The sequence below is a fragment of the Macaca thibetana genome, chromosome 9, assembly GCF_024542745.1.
Source record: "Macaca thibetana thibetana isolate TM-01 chromosome 9, ASM2454274v1, whole genome shotgun sequence".
Classification (NCBI taxonomy): domain Eukaryota; kingdom Metazoa; phylum Chordata; class Mammalia; order Primates; family Cercopithecidae; genus Macaca; species Macaca thibetana.
In genome coordinates this window covers 90,751,411-90,773,145 of record NC_065586.1, presented here as the reverse complement: position 1 = coordinate 90,773,145, position 21,735 = coordinate 90,751,411, and the positions used below count along the sequence as shown (strand labels likewise).

General features: G+C 38.6%; 2 protein-coding genes across 2 annotated transcripts in view; both read right to left on the bottom strand.

The window, feature by feature from the left end:
• The window catches only part of LOC126962041 (cytochrome P450 2C18-like), a 50,367-nt gene extending 30,916 nt beyond the window's left edge, over nt 1-19,451 (bottom strand). Inside the window, 6 exon segments of the mRNA XM_050802818.1 lie at nt 6,106-6,266; nt 15,488-15,562; nt 15,565-15,636; nt 15,831-15,993; nt 19,285-19,334; nt 19,337-19,451. Of these exon segments, the coding sequence (XP_050658775.1) occupies nt 6,106-6,266; nt 15,488-15,562; nt 15,565-15,636; nt 15,831-15,993; nt 19,285-19,334; nt 19,337-19,451 (636 nt within the window).
• The window catches only part of LOC126962034 (cytochrome P450 2C18), a 263,118-nt gene that overhangs the window by 25,743 nt on the left and 215,640 nt on the right, over nt 1-21,735 (bottom strand). The gene's annotated exons all lie outside the window — the stretch shown is intronic.

The window sequence follows — 21,735 nt, the reverse complement described above, 5'->3', positions numbered from 1 at the left end:
AGCAATCTGGGAGGCCGTGGCGGAAAGACTGCTTGAGGTCAGTAGTTGGAGACAAGCCAGGGCAAAATAGCGAAACCTTCTCTCTTCTAAAAACACGATCAGATAGCTGTCCATAGTGGCACAAGCCTGTAATCCCAGCTACTCAGGAGGCTGAGGGGGGAGAATCACGTGAGCCCAGGAGGTAGAGGCTGCAGTGAACCAAGATCATGCCACCCGACTCCAGCCTAGGCAACCAGAGTGAGATCCTGTCTCGAAAAGAAAGTACTGTCATACTGGCCTAAAAAAGCTATATAGATCAATGAAATAGAATTGAGAATCTAAAAATAAATCCTCGTGTTTGTAGTCAACTGATTTTCAACAAATATACCACAATCACTCAATGGGGAATGAATAGTCTTTTCAACAAATGGTACTAGGACAACTGAATATGCACATGCAAAGAATGAAGTTGTACCCATACCACACACTATAATCAAAAACTGACTCAGAGTGGATATTAGACTGAAATGTAAGAGTTAAAAATGTAAAACCATTTGAAGAAAACTTGGGGTGAATCTTTGTGGCTTTGGGCTAAGTAATCATTTCTTAAACATGACAAAAAAATTGCAAGAAACCAAGCAAATAAATAAATAAACTGGATTTCACAAAATATAAAAACTTGTATTTCCAAAGACACTGTTAAGAAAGTGAAAGACACTTGACAAAATGGGAGAAAATATCTTTAAATAACGTCTGATAAGGGACTTTTATCTACAATATATAAAAACTTTTCCATGTCAATAATTTCAAAAACATTGAGGTGGTATGCCTCAATTATAGGAGCAGATTTATTGTGGTAAATACTGAGTTCAGAAAGCATGTGTAACTGTGTCATAGAGTGATTCCATCCAGGCATTATTGCCAGCCAAGATTGATAAATATGCCCAATAAGTATAATTGTTCTCTGTGTCAGCCCCTATTGAAGGAATACTCACAGCAGTAGTGATAACCACTATCATAGCTACCATTAAATTATTCATTGTGATTGGTTGTCCCACTTTCCTCAGGTTTTCTTCTGCCACCTGTGACAGCTTCTTAATCTGTCCCCAGGTGGGTGGCTGTGTTCGATGGGTGTTACTTGTGACTCTTGGGGTCCTCCTTAGCATCAGTCTCAACATGGCTGCAACCAGGGCGTCCTTGGGATCCTCCCAGAATCTCTTCCTCAGCATCTGGCTCATGATAAGGTTTTAGGTGTCTTGATGGTATGCAAATTGGCTGTTGATTTTGACCTGGAGAAATAAAAGAATAATCTCTACCCCAAGTTATTATTTTACCTATTTCCCAACTTTTTGTTATTGGATCTCTCCACCAAATCAGTTGTTCTGCTTCTGTCTTTGCAGCTGGTTTCTGTAGACACTGTTCAGCTGCTGATAACATCTGGCCTTTGGGAAGGCTCAAAAGTTAATAATGCTAGACTCAGTTGCATCTGCGGTGTTCCATATTCTCTGTCTCCCTTCTGCTTTTGCAACTGCTGTTTTAGGGAGAGATTCATTCTTTCCACTATGACTTGTCCTTGAGAATTGTTTGGGATACCAGTAATGTGTTTAATATTCCACGTAAAGAAAAATGTAGCTAGAGCTTGGCTAGTATAACCTGGGCATTGTCTGTTTTAATAGAAGCTGGAATGCCCATCACCACAAAACACTGCAAAAGGTGATATTTAACACATGTAAAAGACTCTCCTGATTGACATGTAGCCCAGACAAAGTGAGAAAAGGTGTGCACACATACATGTACATAATAAGCTAGTCTCCCAAACAAGGGAACATGTGTGACATCCATTTGCCAAAGAGAGTTAGGTTCCAGTCCTCAAGGATTAACTACTCCTGTAAAAGATAAGGTATGTACCATTTGGCAAGTTGGTCATCACTGTATAATAGCTTTAGCCTCTTTCCAGGTAATGCTGTATCTGTGTTTGAGACCAGCGGCATTAACATGGGTTAAATTGTGAAAATGTCTAGCAGTAGATGTTGCTAAGCAACTAGGCGATCAGCCATTTGATTCCCTTCAGTCAAAGGTCCTGGAAGAGGTGTATGAGCCCTAATGTGAGTGATGTAAAAAGGGTGCATTCTACTCCTGACTGCTGTTTGTAATTGGGTAAATAAAGTCATCAGTTGTTTATCTGTATGAAATCATAACTGAGCATTTTTTATTAACTCTGTGGAATAAACCACGTATGAAGAATCAGAAATCACATTAATAGGCATATTAAAAGCAGTCAATACCTCAATTACAGCTACAAGCTCCACTTTTTGAGTTGAAATATAGGATGTCTGGAAAACTTTACCTTTTGATCCAGAATAAGAAGCTTTACCATTAATAGACCCGTCAGTAAAACAATGAAAACACTTAGCAGGCTGCAGGTTGTTTACTGCAGGAATTGTAAATGCAAACCCTTCACAGTCTTGCTCAGCTAAGGGGATAGTAAAGAAACAGCCTTTTAAATCTATGACTATTAAAGGCCAATTATTTGGAATTATAGCAGGAGCAGGCAATCCTTGCTGTAATGCTCCCACAGGTTGTATAACTGAATTGATGACTCTTAAGTCAGTTAACATTCTCCATTTACCTGATTTTTTTCTTAATTAGGAAAACTGGAGAATTCCAAGGGGAAAATGTTGGAGCTGGATGCCCATTTTCTAATTGTTTAGTAACTAATTTCCCTAAAGCCTCCAGTTTCTCTTAGCAGCCATTTTTCTATCCAAAGTGGCTTATCTGTTAACCATTTTAAAGGCATAGGTTCTGGAGGCTTAACAATGGCCGCCATGAAAAATGATATCCTAATCTTTGGCAGGAGTTTTGTCTTTTGCTTGAAGCAGTTCTTTCAAACCTTGCAAATTTTTTCCTAGTCCAATACCAGAAATATACCCCATTACATGAATCTTATTTTGACTTTGATGGCTATATAATTGTTCTGGAATTAGAACTCGTGTTCCCCATTGTTGCAATAAATCTCTCCCCCATAAATTTATAGGTACAGAAGTTGTAATTGGTTGAATAGTCCCAGGTTGTCCGTCAGGCCCTTCACAATGCAAAATGTAACTACTTTGATATACTTCAGCAGCTTTTCCAGCTTCAACTATGTTAAATTGAGCAGATTGAATTGGCCACGTGGACGGCAAATGCTACAGAGAAATGTTTGAAATGTCCACTTCTGTATCTGCCAAACCTTTAAATTTCTTTCCCTGAAATAGTTATTTCACAGGTAGGACATTCATAAGTAATTTGATTTACCCAATAAACTGTTTTGCCTTGTTTATCTGTGCTTCCAAATCCTCCTGTTCATTTAGTTTTACTTTTCCCTATTCCCACATAAGACAGAATCAGGAGTTGTGCTATACTCTCTCCTGACTCTGCTTTCTGGGGAACAGAAGTAGGTATAACAATTTGAATTTCCTCATTATAATCTGAATCAATGACTCCTGTATGTATTTGTATGCCTTTTAAATTTAAACTAGACCTGCCTAGAAGTAATCCTATTGTCCCTGCTGGCAAGGGTCCACAGACTCCTGTTGGGACCTTTTGCAGGGGTTCCCCAGGCAGAAGGCTCACAGCTTTCATGCAGCATAAATCTACTGCAGCACTACTGGCTGTGGCGGGGGACAGACATTGTACGGGGGTGAGGGAATGGCCTGAGTTGGAAACGCCAGTTTAGAACGGAGCTCAGGACGGGCCCCTCATGGCATTTCCCGAAATCGGGTTCCCATCTTTATCTAACTTAGAGTGACACTGATTAGCCCAATGTTTTCCTTTTTTACATGTTGGATATATTTCAGGCTCAGCAGTTTTCTTTTTTCCCTATCTGGTGGCCTGACTCGCTGATTTTTTCCACATTCTTTTTTAGTATGACAATGCTTCCCACAGTTAAAGCAAGCTCCAGGAAACAGAGTATTTCCTTTATCCACTCTCAGTCCTGCCATTGCCTGTGCCAACACAGCAGCTTTATGAAGATTACCTCTGATACCATCACAGGCCTTGATATAATCAACTAAATGTGCTTTCCCTCTGATAGGTTGCAGAGCAGCCTGGCAATCGGGATTAGCATTGTCGAAAGCTAATAACTGCAAGACTATATCCTGAGCAGCCGAATCTGCAATCATCTTTTTAAGAGACTCCTGTAACCGACCTATAAAATTCACATATGGTTCTCTTGGTCCCTGTTTTATAGCACTAAAGGAAGGGTATTGTTCTCCACATGAAGTGATTTTTCCCCCAAGCTCTAATGCACACTCCTCTAAGCTGTTGTATGGCATCATCCTGCATGATCAGTTGTGCATCTAAACCAGCCCAGCCACCAACCTCCAAAAGTTGGTCTGCGGTTATATTAATTTGAGGTTGGGCCTGGGCATTGTGAGCAGGCTGAATGGAAGCTTCATCTGCCCACCAAGTTTTAAATTGTAAGAACTGAGCAGTAGTTAGACAAGCTCGAGTAGCGCATCCCAGTCAGTAGGAATCATCTGACTTGAAACAGCAACATTCTTTAACAGTCCCATTCCAAACGGAGAACCTGGTCCATACTCATTTATAGCTTGTTTAAATTCTTTGAGTAATTTAAAAGGAAAAGGCTCAAATGTAGCTATAATATCTCCCTATGGATCTGGGGGGTGTATTCTAACAGGGAACTGCCAAGCCTCTAAGTCACCCTCTCGTCTAACTTGCTGAATTCCTGCCTGAATCGAACTAAGAATGGTAGCTGCAGGCACTGCTCAAACAGTCACTGGGGCAACTACTTTTCACCCAGTGTCCTCTGGAAAAGAAAGATCTGGAGGGTCAGGCCACTCTTTTTCTTCAAAATAATAATGAGGGGATACAGAAGGGTAAGGATGAACCTCTCCCTCCTTTGCTGCTTTAGCTTTAGCTGGCAAACAAACCTGCTCTGTCACCTCTTCTGTTACTTCATTATACTCTCCTTCCTCCTCGTTATCAGTGTGAAAAAGTTCCAAGGTGGAACAAACCACAGCCCACACTTGTCCCATTTTTACCCTGATGCTTCCGAGCTCCCCTTCTTACTCACCAAGGGGATTGCTTTAAGAATACTCGGGTGTCCATGTTCTCCAACCGTCGCTCCAGTGATCCTTCGACCTGGATTCAAGCCCCCATGATGGATGCCACTTGCCGAGAGCAGCTCTGTTGGGGAGACCCTAACCCTGTGGCACTAGAGGAATTAAAGACACTCACACAGAAATATAGAGGTGTGAAGTGGGAAATCAGGGTCTCACAGCCTTCAGAGCTAAGAGCCTTGAACAGAGATTTACCCATGTATTTATTAACAGCAAGCCAGTCGTTAGCATTGTTTCTATAGATATGAAGTTACCTAAAAGTATCCCTTATGAGAAATGAAGGGATGGGCCAAATTAAAGTAATAGGTTGGGCTAGTTAACTGCAGCAGGAGCATGTCCTTAAGGCACAGATCGCTCATGCTGTTTGTGGCTTAAGAATGCCTTTGAGCAGTTTTCTGCCCTGGGTTGGCCAGGAGTTCCTTGCCCTCATTCCGGTAAACCCACAACCTTCCAGCGTGGGTGTTATGGCCATCATGAACATGTCACAGTGCTGCAGAGATTTTGTTTATGGCCAGTTTTGGGGCCTGTTTATGGCCAGATTTGGGGGGGCTTGTTCCTAACATATACCTATGTGACAAACCTGTCCATTCTGCACACATATCCCAGAACTTAAAGTATAATTTTTTTGCGGTGGAGGACAGAGTCTTGCTCTGTTGCCCAGGCTGGAGTGCAGTGGTGTGACCTCAGCTCACTGCAAGTTTCATTTCCTGGGTTCAAGCCATTCTCCTGCCTCAGCCTCCACAGCAGCTGGGACTACAGGTGCATGCTGCCAGGCCCGGCTAATTTTTTTGTATTTTCAGTAGAAACGGGGTTTCAACGTGTTAGCCAGGATAGTCCCAATCTCCTGACCTTGTGAACCACCTGCCTTAGCCTCCCAAAGTGCTGGGATTTCAGGCATGAGTCACTACAACCCTGCCCAAGTATAATTTTTAAAAATTACAAAAATTTTCATCTGTCTGATAAAATAACACATATATATCTCAGGAAGAGAAGTTCTTGATCTCACCAGGATCCATGGGAAGCTCAGAATCCTGAGGTTTTCATTGAATCTTTTCATCAAGTTAAGAAATCTGTAATCTTTATAATCAAATCGATTATAGAAAACAACAGAGCAGATCACATTGCAAGGAGCACAGCCCAGGATGAATGTGGGATCACAAGGTGAGGCTAAAGGATTGGAAATATTTTAAATTACCATTAAAATGTACCTATAAAACACTTTGTCTTTCATAACAGGAAAAAGTAATTTTAGAAACTCTAAACCAGTATCTACCCAGAAATTCTCTTATCAACACAAACTACAGCATATTGAAATTTAATACATCAATTTTCCCTTAAAATTGAATTAATCTTTCCACCCTAGCTTGTTTAATAATGGTTTTCCAAATACTGCATTTACCTCACTGCCTTTCTTTACCCAGTTCTGACCCATGATGTCTGTTATTTTGAAGAGAAAAAGAAAAAATTTAAAGAGGCCACATTTAAAAGCACCTAATCTTTCAAGTTATTAGTGGAGAATAACATCTATCTGGAAAGCATGTAGACAATTGGCTTAGGAAGGGAGAAAATAGTAACCAGAAAATCTCTTCTATATAATGAATAGTTGAAGCAACTGTGTGTAGAACCAGCAGAGGGGGAGACTAAAGAGAGAAAGAGTATGGGAAAATTCAGGTTGATGGAACAAATGTTAAAAAGCAAAAGTCGTCTGTGTTATACAAGAAAAAAGACTAACACAAATGAGCACAAATAAGAAGATGGATTGGTTTGCCTAAAATAAAAGTAAACAGGAGACTTTCATTTCAAGCTTAAATTATAGATAAGGCAGACAGAAAAATTAAATTGATAAATGGAGTCCTTTCATTTCTTTATTTCAATATTGAAAGAAAAAAAAGAATTTCCTGCTCTAAGAAATGATGTCTATTATCACCAGGCACTATCTTCAATTTATTTGAACAAAGCCTGACTTCTTACTATCTTCAATTTATTTGAACAAAGCCTGACTTCTTACAGAATCCTAGGTTATTGTTTTATCTAGCCATCAAAAATACCTTACATTATTACAAATTTTTAAATTTGATCATCATTTAGGTAATTCCATCATTTTATAAATCAATAAATTGATAGAGAGGAAAGTGGTTATTTGTGGGCAATTTTTAAATAAAATTGTTGTAATCAAATCATGAATGAACTTTACATGTGAGACTGTCATAAATGTAATTAAGAGTGACTTGTACAAAAATATTGTACAGTAATGATGGGGAATTAAATCATAGGACTCTGTTTAGTTAACTGCTCCTATGCCAGGCTTCTTTTCAGGTGAAACCTGCCAGGGCAATAAGTTTTCAGAAAATCTTTTATTCTAGTCTGGAAGGCAGTGGTTAATTTAGGATTATTAGTTTGAGATCTGTGTGTGTGTGTGTGTGTGAGCGCGAGTGCACATGTATGCACACGAGTGTATTTGTGCATGCACACGCACATGATATTCATAGTGAAAATCTGGTTCCTGATCTTTCACTTCACTTGGGGGAGTATATTAGGCTATTCTTAAACTGTTATAAAGAAATACCTGAGACTAGGTAATTTATAAGAAAAGAGTTTTAATTGGCTCACAGTTCTGCAGGCCGTACAGGAAGCATGATGCTGGTATCTGGAGTTGTTCTGGAAGCTTACCATCATGGCGGAAGGCAAAGCAGGAGCTTGCACTCAGAAGCACAAAAGCCGAAGCAAAAGAGGGAGGCAGGAAGTGCTACACACTTTTAAACAACTAGATTTCATGAAAACTCATTCAGTGTCATGAGGACAGTTCCAAAAGGGATGGTGATAAACTATTCATGAAAAATCTACCCCCATGATCCAATCACTTCTCATCAGGCCCCATCTCCGACATGGGGGATTACATTTCAGTTTGAGATTTAAATGGGAACACACATCCAAACTATATCAGGGAGATAATAAAAATCAGGGTAATTTGTAATCCAAACTGAAAATCAGACTCATTATGACAAGAACTTTATAGGTGAGTCCAACTGGGATGGGGAGAGGATAAACTTTTAATCCCAAATCCAATTGTTTTAATATTCACTGAGGATTTTGTTTCTATTTAGATTTGGCGAGGTAAACAGATCAGGTTGCCCCAAAACAGACTGCCCTTGAAAAGATAGTTCATTGCTCACAGTTCGATGAGGGGCACTCCACACCACGTTGAGGGTGTGGGGAGCCACATGGGGAAGTACCAGGGTTGTTCAGGAGGCAGCAAGAGAAAAAAGAAACCATAGGACTGAGCTTTCATTGGGGTTTTCACAGGAAGAAATGGGTAATATAGGGTGAGTTGACTGAGTAAGCCTGGGAATAGATAGTTTGAAAAATTTCTGTGGGCTCTGGGATATAGGGGTGGTCCATAGTTATCCCATAACTGGCCCTGTAATGATTTAAGACAAGGAGAATACAGTCAACACTCTGTATCCATGGTGTATCATGGATTCAACCAACCCCAAATCAAAAATATTCAGAGCAAAAACAAGCATCTGTGCAGAACATGTACAGACCTTTTTTTCTTGTCAATATTCTCTAATATTGGGAAACATTATAAAAAATACTGTCAACATTCTCCAATATATGGCAAATATTATGCCATGTATAAGGGACTTGAGCATATGTGGATTTTGGTATCCAAGAGGAGTCCTAGAACCAATGTCTTGCGGATAAGGAGGGACAACTGTATTGGATTCATGTGTGAGAGTTTGATAAGGAAGGTGGATGGGGCTCTGGCTCTGGAGAGTTTGCTTTGTAAATCAAAGACATGCTGTGGACAAGATATTCGCTGTCTAAGAACAGTCTGACTTTGAGAGGGTCAGTCCCTTCTAGGACCACAAAATCCCCAAGATGTTAAGCATCATAAAAATATAGAAAATAAAAACATGATTAATACACAAATAAAGATGAAGGAAAATATTAAGAAAGCTGAATACAGAGTTAATGTACAACTAGGGAAGGTAAGGTAAATAGTTATTAATAATACTTAAAATTTATTTTAAAAAATATTTCAAAATTTGGCATTTGTTTAAATTGAAAGATTATGCTATACCATATATTTATTTAAAATAAATAAAACATTACAGTAAATACTAACTTTAAATAACACCAGCTGATAATTTTAATTAGTTCTTAATTAACAGGGAAATTAAAATTGATAAAAGCTACACTAAAGATGCCTAGTTTCTTAAAACCATAGATAAGCATCATTATGGTAGAAATTGTAGACATAGACCTTAGGAGAAACCCCAAGACATGTTACTGAGGCTGACTGTACAAATATAGACCAACCAAATGAAACTACATGTCACTTGTTCCATGCCCAAAAGCTATAAAGAAGTCATTCCATGCCCAAAAGCTATAAAGAAGTCTGGAAGCTGAGATGAAGCCTCCAGAATGAGAATCAGACAGCAATACCCGCTGTTCAGCAATATTCTATCTTCTGCAGCCTCTGCTGCTGATACCCAGGCAAACAGGGTCTGGAGTGGAACTCAAGCAAACTCCAACAGACCTACGACTGAGGGTCCTGGCTGTTAGAAGGAAAACTAACAAACAGAAAGGACACCCACACCAAAACCCCATCAGTACGTCACCATCATCAAAGACCAAAGGCAGATAAAACCACAAAGATGGGGGAAAAGCAGTGCAGAAAAGCTGGAAATTAAAAAATCAGAGCGCATCTCCCCCTCCAAAGGAACACAGCTCATCACCAGCAACAGAACAAAGCTGGACGGAGAACGACTTTGACAAGTTGAGAGAAAAAGGCTTCAGTCGATCAAACTACTCAGAGCTAAAGGAGGAACTACATAACCAGCTCAAAGAAACTAAAAACCTTGAAAAAAGAATGGATGAATGGATAACTAGAATAATCAATGCAGAGAAGATCTTAAAAGAACTGATAGAGATGAAAACCATAACACGAGAAATATGTAACAAATGCACAAGCTTCAGTAACCGACTCGATCAACTGGAAGAAAGAGTATCAGCGATTGAGGATCAAATGAATGAAATGAAGCGAGAAGAGAAGTGTGGAGAAAAAAGAGTAAAAAGAAATGAACAAAGCCTGTAAGAAGTATGGGATTATGTGAAAAGACCAAATCTATGTCTGATTGGTGGGCCTGAAAGTGATGGGGAAAATGGAACTAAGTTGGAAAACACTCTGCAGGATATCATCCAGGAGAATTTCCCCAACCTAGTAAGTCAGGCCAACATTCAAATTCAGGAAATACAGGGAATGCCACAAAGATACTCCTCGAGAAGAGCAACTCCAAGACACATAATTGCCAGATTCACCAAAGTTGAAGTGAAGGAAAAAATGTTAAGAGCAGCCAGAGAGAAAGGTCGAGTTACACACAAAGGGAAGCCCATCAGACTAACAGCAGATCTCTCGGCAGAAACTCTCCAAGCCAGAAGAGAGTGGGGGCCAATATTCAACATTATTAGAGAAAAGAATTTTCAACCCAGAATTTCACATCCAGCCAAACTAAGTTTCATAAGTGAAGGAGAAATAAAATCCTTTACAGACAAGCAAATGTTTAGAGATTTTGTCACCACCAGGCCTGCCCTACAAGGGATCCTGAAGGAAGCACTAAACATGGAAAGGAACAACAGGTACCAGCCACTGCAAAAATATGTCAAAATGTAAAGTTCATCGATGCTAGGAAGAGACAGCATCAACTAGCGAGCAAAATAACCAGCTAATATCATACTGACAGGATCAAGTTAACACATAACAATAGTAACCTTAAATGTAAATGGACTAAATGGTCCAATGAAAAGACACAGACTGGCAAATTGGATAAAGAGTCAAGACCCATCAGTTTGCTGTATTCAGGAAACCCATCTCACATGCAGACACACATAGGCTCAAAATAAAGGGATGGAGGAAGATTTACCAAGCAAATGGAAAACAAAAAAAGGCATGGGTTGCAATACTAGTCTCTGATAAAACAGACTTTAAACCATCAAAGATCAAAAGAGACAAAGAAGGCCATTACATAATGGTAAAGGGATCAATTCATCAGGAAGAGCTAACTAACCTAAATATATATGCACCCAATACAGGAGCACCCAGATTCATAAAGCAAGTCCTTAGAGACTTACAAAGAGACTTAGACTCCCATACAATAATAATGGGAGACTTTAACACTCCACTGTCAACATTAGACAGATCAACGAGACAGAAAGTTAACAAGGATATCCAGGAATTGAACTCAACTCTGCACCAAGCAGACCTAATAGACATCTACAGAACTCTCCACCCCAAATCAACAGAATATACATTCTTCTCAGCACCACATTGCACTTATTCCAAAATTGACCATATAGTTGGAAGTAAAGCACACCTCAGCAAATGTAAAAGAACAGAAATTATAACAAACTGTCTTTCAGACCACAGTGCAATTACACAAGATCTCAGCACTAAGAAACTCAATCAAATCCCCTCAACTACATGGAAACTGACCAACCTGCTCCTGAGTGACTACTGGGTACAAAACAAAATGAAGGCAGAAATTAACATGTTCTTTGAAACCAATGAGAACAAAGATACAACATACCAGAATGTCTGGGACACATTTAAAGCAGTGTGTAGAGAGAAATTTATAGCACTAAATGCCCACAAGAGAAAGCAGGAAAGATCTAAAGTTGACACCCTAACATCACAATTAAAAGAACTAGAGAAACAGGAGCAAACACATTCAAAAGCTAGCAGAAGGCAAGAAATAACTAAGATCAGAGCAGAACTGAAGGAGATAGAGACACAAAAAAAAAAACTCTTAAAAAATCAATGAATCCAGGAGCTGGTTTTTTGAAAAGATCAACAAAATTAATAGACCACTAGCAAGACTAACAAAGAAGAAAAGAGAGAAGAATGAAATAGATACAATAAAAAATGATAAAGGGGATATCACCACCAACCACAAAGAAATGCAAACTACCATCAGAGAATATTACAAACACCTCTATGCAAATAAACTAGAAAACCTAGAAGAAATGGATAATTTCCTGGACACTTACACTCTCCTAAGACTAAACCAGGAAGAAGTTGAAACCCTGGATAGACCAATAGCAGGGTAGGAAATTGAGGCAATAATTAATAGCCTACCAACCAAAAAAAGTCCAGGACCAGTCAGATTCACAGACGAATTCTACCAGAGGTACAAGGAGGAGTTGGTACTATTCCTTCTGAAACTATTCCAATCAATAGAAAAAGAGGAAATCCTCCCTGACTCATTTTATGAGGCCAAGATCATCCTGATACCAAAGGCTGACAGAGATACGACCAAAAAAGAGAATTTTAGACCAATATCCCTGATGAACATGCAAAAATCCTCAATAAAATACTGGCAAACTGAATCCAGCAGCACATCAAAAAGCTTATTCACCATGATCAAGTGGGCTTCATCCCTGGGATGCAAGGTTGGTTCAACATATGCAAATCAATAAACATAATCCAGCATATAAACAGTACCAAAGACAAAAACCACATGATTATCCCAATAGATGCAGAAAAGGTCTTTGATAAAATTCAACAGCCCTTCATGATAAAAACTCTCAATAAATTCCATATTGATGGAACATATCTCAAAATAATAAGAGCTATTTATGACAAATCCACAGCCAATATCATACTGAATGGGCAAAAACTAGCAGCATTCCCTTTGAAAACTGGCACAAGACAGGGATGCCCTCTCTCGCCACTCCTATTCAACATAGTGTTGGAAGTTCTGGCTAGGGCAATCAGGCAAGAGAAAGAAATCAAGGGTATTCAGTTAGGAAAAGAAGAAGTCAAATTGTCCCTATTTGCAGATGACATGATTGTATATTTAGAAAACCCATTGTCTCAGCCCAAAATCTCCTTAAGCTGATAAGCAACTTCAGCAAGGTCTCAGGATACAGAATCAATGTGCAAAAATCACAAACATTCTTATTCACCAGTAACAGACAAACAGAGAGCCAAATCATGAATGAACTCCCATTCACAATTGCTTCAAAGAGAATAAAATACCTAGGAATCCAACTTACAAGGGATATAAAGCAGAACTACAAACCACTGCTCAGTGAAATAAAAGAGGACACAAACAAATGGAAGAACATACCGTGCTCATGGATAGCAAGAATCAATATTGTGAAAATGGCCATACTGCCCATGGTAATTTATAGATTCAGTGCCATCCACATTAAGCTACCAATGACTTTCTTCACAGAATTGGAGAAAACTGCTTTAAAGTTCATATGGAACCACAAAAGACCCCACATTGCCAAGACATTTCTAAGCCAAAAGAACAAAGCTGGATGCATCATGCTACCTGACTTCAAACTATACTACAAGGCTACAGTAACCAAAACAGCATGGTACTGGTACCAAAACAGAGATATAGACCAATGGAACAGAACAGAGCCCTCAGAAATAATACCACACATCTACAGCCATCTGATCTTTGACAAACCTGACAAAAACTAGAAATGGGGAAAAGATTCCCTATTTAATAAATGGTGCTGAAAAAATTGGCTAGCCATAAGTAGAAAGCTGAAACTGGATCCTTTCCTTACTTCTTATACGAAAATTAATTCGAGATGGATTAGAGACTTAAATGTTAGACCTAAAACCATAAAAACCCTTGAAGAAAACCTAGGAAATAGCATTCAGGACATAGGCATGGGCAAGGACTTCATGTCTAAAACACCAAAAACAATGGCAACAAAAGCCAAAATTGACAAATGGGATCTAATTAAACTAAAGAGCTTCTGCACAGCAAAAGAAACTACCATCAGAGTGAACAGACAACCTACAGAACGGGAGAAAATTTTCGCAATCTACTCATCTGACAAAGGGCTAATATCCAGAACCTATAAAGAAGTCAATCAAATTTACAAGAAAAAAACAAACAACCCCATCAAAAAGTGGGCAAAGGATATGAACAGACACTTCTCAAAAGAAGACATTCATACAGCCAATGGACACATGAAAAAGTGCTCATCATCACTCGCCCTCAGAGAAATGCAAATCAAAAGCACAATGAGATGCCATCTCACAATAGTTAGAATGGCAATCATTAAAAAATCAGAAACAACAGGTGCTGGAGATGGAGAAATAGGAACACTTTTACACTGTTGGTGGGACTGTAAACTAGTTCAACAATTGTGCAAGCCAGTGTGGCGATTCCTCGAGGATCTTGAACGAGAAATACTGCTTGACCCAGCCATCCCATTGTTGGGGATATACTCAAAGGATTATAAGTTGTGCTGCTATAGAGACACATGCACACGTATGTTTATTGCGGCACTATTCACAATAGCAAAGACTTGGAATCAACCCAAATGTCCATCAGTGACAGACTGGATTAAGAAAATGTGGCACATATACACCATGGAATACTATGCAGCCATAAAAAAGGATGAGTTCATGTCCTTTGTAGGGACATGGATTCAGCTGGAAACCATCATTCTCAGCAAACTATCACAAGAACAGAAAACCAAATACCACATGTTCTCACTCATAGGTGGGAATTGAACAATGAGATCACTTGGACACAGGAAGGGGAGCATGACACGCTGAGTCCTATTGTGGGGAAGGGGTAGGGGGGAGGGATAGCATTAGGAGATATACCTAATGTAAATAATGAGTTAATGGGTGCAGCACACCAACATGGCACATGTATATATATGTAACAAACCTGCACGTTGTGCACATGTACTCTAGAAATTAAAGTATAACAATAAAAAAAAAATACGAAGTCATTCCCACTATGTCTGTGTGACTAGTATTCCCTAGTGAAACATTCTAGGGACACATTTGCACTATGGGAATAACATTGCTCTTTAATAATTTGAAAAAATGAGACAAAACCTTCTAAATTCATGCTGTAATGATTTGAAAACAAACTAAGCCTGGGAGAGAATAGGATTAAATGAGCCTTTTATACTCACACCATATGCATAGTCATTGTGTACAAACACAACAAGCATAGGTGCACAAAAGCTTCCTTGGCTCTCAGCTTCAAACTTCCCCCCTCCATATGAGGACTGACAACTACTGCCTATCATGAAAGATCTGGCTGCCCTTAGGAGGTTTCCAGAGATGTCATTAGGGAAGATCCAGTCTGTTAATGTCAGAGTATTTCATATTTCAAGATAGCTAGAACACAAGTCTTGAAGTGTTCTCAACATATAGAAATGATAAATGCTCAACGTGATGCACATCCTAAACACCCTAACTTGATCATCACGCATTCTGTGCATGTAACAAAATATTACACGTACCCCATAAGTATGTATAAAGGTTACGCATCAATTTAAAAATAAATTAAAATAAATTTTAGAAAACATTTTTGGGGGAAAAAAAAGTCATCCACCATTGGTTTTTCTCAACTCCTCCACAAGGCAGTGGGCTTCCTCTTGAGCACGGTCCTCAATGCTCCTTTTCCCATCCTAAAATTCTGCAGAGTCATGAGGGAGAAACGCCGGATCTCCTTCCATCTCTTTCCATTGCTGAAAAGGATTCCTAACAGAACAGAAAACAGAAACTAGGAGGGAGATCCCAAAGAAGGAAAACAGAGCTGACACTTGGCAGCCACGTGGTTGGGTCAAGTTCTGTTCCAGGAGCTCTTCAAGCCTCTGTTTTCCATCCTCCCCATCCCTATAACCACTGCCCAATACATACACATGTACACATACACACGATACATGCATATTTACCAAGTCCTTTATTAACTTTTTCAGCCAGTAGGAAATTACCTTTTCCTGAAAACTCCTCTCCATGATCAATCAGGGTCTCCTTCACTGCTTCATATCCTTGTAACACCACAATGGGCTCCAAGCCAAAATATACAGTGAACACAGGGCCATAGACTTTTGAGAACTGAACATAGAAAAGGAGGTTCAAATAGCAGCAAAAGTCAGTATTTGGTCTATATATCTTCTGTGATTCAGACTGATATTATTATCATATTGATATGATTATTCCATCAAATACAGCTTCAAATATTTGTGGATTTTACATAAAGATGATGATTATTGTTTTAGGTGCACATATACAGTGCCTTTAATATGCCAGGCAGTGGCCCAAGAAATTAGTATGCGGGTTATTACACTTAATCATCACATCAACACTTTGAGCTAGATTTGTTTATTTTACAGATAAGACAGATTAATTTTAAAGAATTTCAAATTCATTGTCAGTGTCCCACAACTGATAAACAGAAGGTCCAAATTTGAAGCCTGCTTAGTCAACCTGTGATGCCTGAGCAATTTTTCAGCTCCCAATGTCCATATTTTGATGAATAATCAGCCTTTGGGACACTGCTTCAGGATCCCCTGCAAAGTCCTCCCATAGCGATCCTGATGCAGGTGTCCTGTCATCTATACTAAAAAATCTACATCTTTTTAAATCACCCAAATGATTCTATTGCCCAGCCCACTTTGAGATCCACTGGTATAATCACCACAGAAAGAGAGTGAATCCAACAGAGATAGTAACAGGACACGTGGCATCTCACGGTGTAACAATGTTTTCCACACTGTACACTCATAGGTCACAGATGGCAGTTTTGTACAGTGGCTATAAATATTCTGTTACCACCCAGATGGCCCCGACTAGTTAATTCTTGCTTTTGTTCATTTATGTTTATGATGAACTCACAGATATTTCTTTAACATCAAGTATGATTTGCTTTTTTAAGAAGTTTAATCATCATGGCTTATATAAGCAAAATACATAGTATATATATTGACTGACTTCTCAAATAAAATCTCTAATCACAAAACTCTTCCATTACCATTTTCCTTCAGGCAAAAAAAATTATAGCAAATGACTGTGAAGCAAAGAAAAGCAGCAGGCCTTTATCATTTTGATTCTACCTTACAACTTAAAAAGTTTCTTTTCTGGTAAAATGCATTATTTTATTCCACTATTTTTGACAATGACACACAAAAGAAAAAAAAATACTCCACAAGAAGTATTTGCTTTACAATAACATATTTTAATTATTGGCCTCTAGTAATACAGGAAGTATGTTGAGGAATGTTCATTTAATATAACACATAAGCTTAATAACTGGCCTCCAGTAATACAGAAGGCTCTATGTGACATTAACAGTTATATATGACAAGCCCACAGTTAACATTATATTTAACACTGAAAAGCTAAAAGCTTTTCCTGTAAGATCAGAAATAAGACAAGAATGCTCCCTCTGACTATTTCTATTCAAGAGAGTACTGGAAGTCCTAGTAAGAGCAATTAGACTAAAGAAAGAAAATATTCATATAGGAATATTCACATAGAAAAGGATGCATTCATATAGGAAAGGATGAAGTGAAATTGTCTATTTCTTGATGGCATAATCTTACATCTAGAAAATCCTGAAAACTTCAGTACAAAAATGCAAGAATTGATAAATTCAGTAAACTTTCAGGATACAAAATCAACATGCAAAAATCAGTGGCATTTCTATACACTAACAACAAACAACCTGAAAAAGAAATTAAGAGAACAATCCATTTACAGTAGCATCAAAAAATAAAATACTTAAGAAAAAATTTAACCAAGGAAGAGAAACATCTATATACTGAAAACTACAAATCACTGATGAAAGAAATTGAAGATGACACAAATAAATGCAAAAATATCCCATGTTCGTGGATTGGGAAAACTAATAGTGGTAAAATGTCCATACTACCCAAAGCAATATACAGATTCAGTGCAATCCCTATCAAAAGTTTTATCTCATTTTTTACAGAAACAGAAAAAAAACCTCAAAATGTGTATGGAACCACAAAAGACCCCAAATAGCCGAAGCAATCTTAACTAAAAAGAATAAAGCTGGAGGCATCACACTATTGAATTGCAAAATATGTTACAAAGCTATAGTAAGCAAAACAGCATAGCACTGGCATAAAAACAGACACATTAATTAAAGGAAAAGGATAGAAATCCATGAAATAAGCCCACACATCTATAGTCAATTGATTTTTGACAAAGGTGCCAAGAACATACAATGGGGAAAGCACTCTTCAGCAAAGGGTGTTGGGAAAACTGGATATTCATATGCAAAAGAATAAAAGTGAACTGTAATCTCACCTTATACAAGAATTAATTCAAAATGAATGAAAGTCTTAAGCATAAGACCTGAGAAAAACTCCATGTCATTGGTCTAGGCAAAGATTTATTGGATATGATCCTAAAAGCACAGGCAATGAAAGCAAAAGCAGACAAATGAGATTCTGACAACCTAAAAAGCTTCTGCATGGCAAAGGAAACAAGTCATAGAGTCAAGAGAAAATCTACGGATTGGGAGAAAATATTTGCAAATCAGACATAGGGACTAATATACAAAATGTATAGAAACTCAGCTTACTAAATAACAAGAAAATGAATAATTCTACTTAAAATGAGCAGTGGGGTCAAGTGCAATGACTCAAGCCTATAATCCCAGCACTTTGAGAAACCAAGGTGGGTGGATTACTTGAGTCCAAGAATTGAAGACCAGCCTGGAAAACACAATGAGACCACATTTCTACAAAATACTAAAAAATTATACAGGCATGGTGGCATGCACCTGTAGTCCCAACTACTTGGGGGACTAAAGTGGGAGGATGGCTTGAGCCCAGGAGCTCAAGGCTACAGTGAGCCATGATCCCATCACTACACTCCAGCCTAGGCAACAGAACAAAACCCTATCTCTAAAAATAAATAAATAAATAAATAAATAAATAAATAAATAAATAAATAAGTTAGTGAAATGGGCAAATGATTTGAGTAGACATTTTTCAAGAGAAGACACACAAAAAGTCAATAGATATATTTTTTAAATACTCAACAAATTTAATCATCAGAGAAATGCAAATTAAAACCACAATGAGATATCACATCACAACTCTTAGATTGGCTATTATTATGTATATTTCAAAACAGCTAAAAAAGAGAGGATTTTAAATGTTCTCACTACAAAGAAATGACAAATATTTGAGATGATGGATATTCTAATTACCCTGATATGATCAATTCACAATGTATACATGTGTCAAAATGTAATACTGTACCCCGTTAATATATACAATTTTCATTTATCACTTAAAAATAAAATAAAAACTTTAAGAATCGTGAGGTTAAATACACCTTGTACATTATTAGAGGAGCATAAAGCATACTTGCATTGGTTAAGGATTTGCTCATGTCCTTAACATCTAACCACAGGATATTCCAATAATCGGGAGAGGAGTGGGGCCAGACGGAAGCCTCCCTCTTCCAGAGCTCTGTCTCCAGAGTGAAAGGAGAAACAAACAGGAGAGACAGAGCACCAGAGCCACAGCTGGATCCATTGAAGGTTTCTTTTCGTAATAAGACAACTGTGGGCTTTCACTTCAAGGCTTTTATGATACTCCCTGTTAATCCACCTGCGATTCTAACTCTGACTGCGACCAGTCAGCAATAAGCACTTTAATCTCTTCTGAATGAACACTGGCTCACTGAAAAAGCTAAAAATAAGGTGTTCTTCTTTCTTATTCTCCTTTCCAGTGCCCCATCCTGGAGATTCTGCTGAAGCAGGGCCCAGGTGTTTGTTTGTTTGTTTTTAGATGGAGTTCGCTCTTGTTGCCCAGGCTGGAGTGCAATGGTGCGATATCAGCTCACCGTAGCCTCCGCCTCCTGGGTTCAAGAGATTCACCTGCCTCAGCTTCCAGCGTAGCTGGGATTACAGGCATGTGCCAAGACATATGGCTAATTTTTTATTTTTAGTAGAGATGGGGTTTCACCATGTTGGTCAGGCTGGTCTCAAACTTCTGACCTCAGGTGATCCATCTGCCTAGGCCTCCTAAAGTGCTGGGATTATAGGCGTGAGCCAGTGTGCCTGGCCAGGCCTAGGTTTTTTTAAACACCACAGGTGGTTCCACTGTGCAGCCAAAATTGAGAATCAATAAAGTAAATTATTTCATCAAAAAATTATTCAAAATTTTGGATTCTTAGATTGATGACCAGTTGGAAATACGACTTTGAGGGCAATCTGTGTATTATATCCCTTGTATGCACAATAATATTTATCCTATTGAGACGAGGTAGCCAGCCTGCTTTAGGCAGGCAGTAAGGGAAGAGAACCTCCAACCAGAGAACCTCCAACCCTTCCAGGTCATCACCCAATCCACACAAACCCCAAGTACTTACACTAGATGTTTTGTGCAGATAAGGGAACTTGCACAGGGAGCTTGCCTAAATATGCCCGCAGTGGAAAATTCCATTTTCTAACACATGCACAGTAAGGGAAATAAATCAATATGGAGTGGCTTAGACTAAGCCCACATGCACAATGGAAGGAAGGGGTGGAAACACCAGCAATGCACGCCTTATGCAAAAAAGGATCCCAGCCTCATCAGCTTTTCTATAAAAGGCCTGGTATTCAACTGTGAAGTGGCAATCCGCAACCTGCTTTCAGGGCCTCTCTTTGCTGAGAGTTTTCCTTTCACTTAATAAATTCTACTCCACTCACTCTCTGGTGTCTGTGTGCCTAATTCTTCCTGCATGAGACAACAACTCGGACCTAGCTGAGCTAAAGGTCAGCAAGACTGCAACACTATAATGCTTTCTCAAACACTAGAACATTTTCCTTGAAAATGAAATCCTTTTGAAATATTTCAGTGTAGTACTAACATTACAGCTGCCTAAACATAAAACAGCGGACAATGTCACTCATCTTAAATGGCTAAACAGATTATCAATTAACTAGCTAAGTACACAGACACACCTTTTTCCATTAAACCCCCTGGAAAACACTGGACAGCTGAGAAGATTATTTCATATTTTTCAAATGGGAAAAGGGAGACTCTAGGAGAAGAGATGACCTATTCAGTGTCCCACAGCTCATAAATGGGAGGCTGGGATTTGAACTGAGATCTTCTGATGCCCACTGTGGTGCTTTATCATTTGCACCAGAACTGCCTTGAGAACAGTTTTAGCAAAATTAAATAAATCCTAAAACCATTTGTCACTCTGAATGTACACCACACTGTTCACAAAAAATGGGCTGTACATTCTCAAGAGAAGAAGTAAAAACTAGGGTTTCTCCCCTCTCCATCACTGCAGAGGTGAAACCTACTCAGTGTAACTGAGGAAAGAGTCAATCTCAGAGAATTTAGTGGGTAAGAGCTCAGAAACTATGGCTTCTTCACCTCCCAGTTGCCTGCAGACACAGCTATTTCTGTTGCTTTTTTGGTCTGTCTGTGTCAGAAATAATGGAATGAAATATTGCATAGCAAGGAAGGGGAATTATAGGCAGAACAACAGGATGTGCTTCAGTGGTGAATGGGAGGTAGGGAAATCATTAAACAGAGCCACAGCACAGAACAAACACAGTTGTGCAGACCTGAACAGGATATGACATTTAGTGCTCATGAGGCTCTATATATCACATGATACATACATTTCTGGATCACTAATGGCAATGCTTGTACAAACGCATATTCTGTAAAGATATCATTGTGGTATTCTAAATGACTAGCACAGTTATTTGTTTACTTTATTTCTATTGTATATATTTAAGCTATAAACCATTGTTTGGTAGACATATATAGAGTAGAATTATTACTATAGTTAAAAAAGTTTACATATTCATCA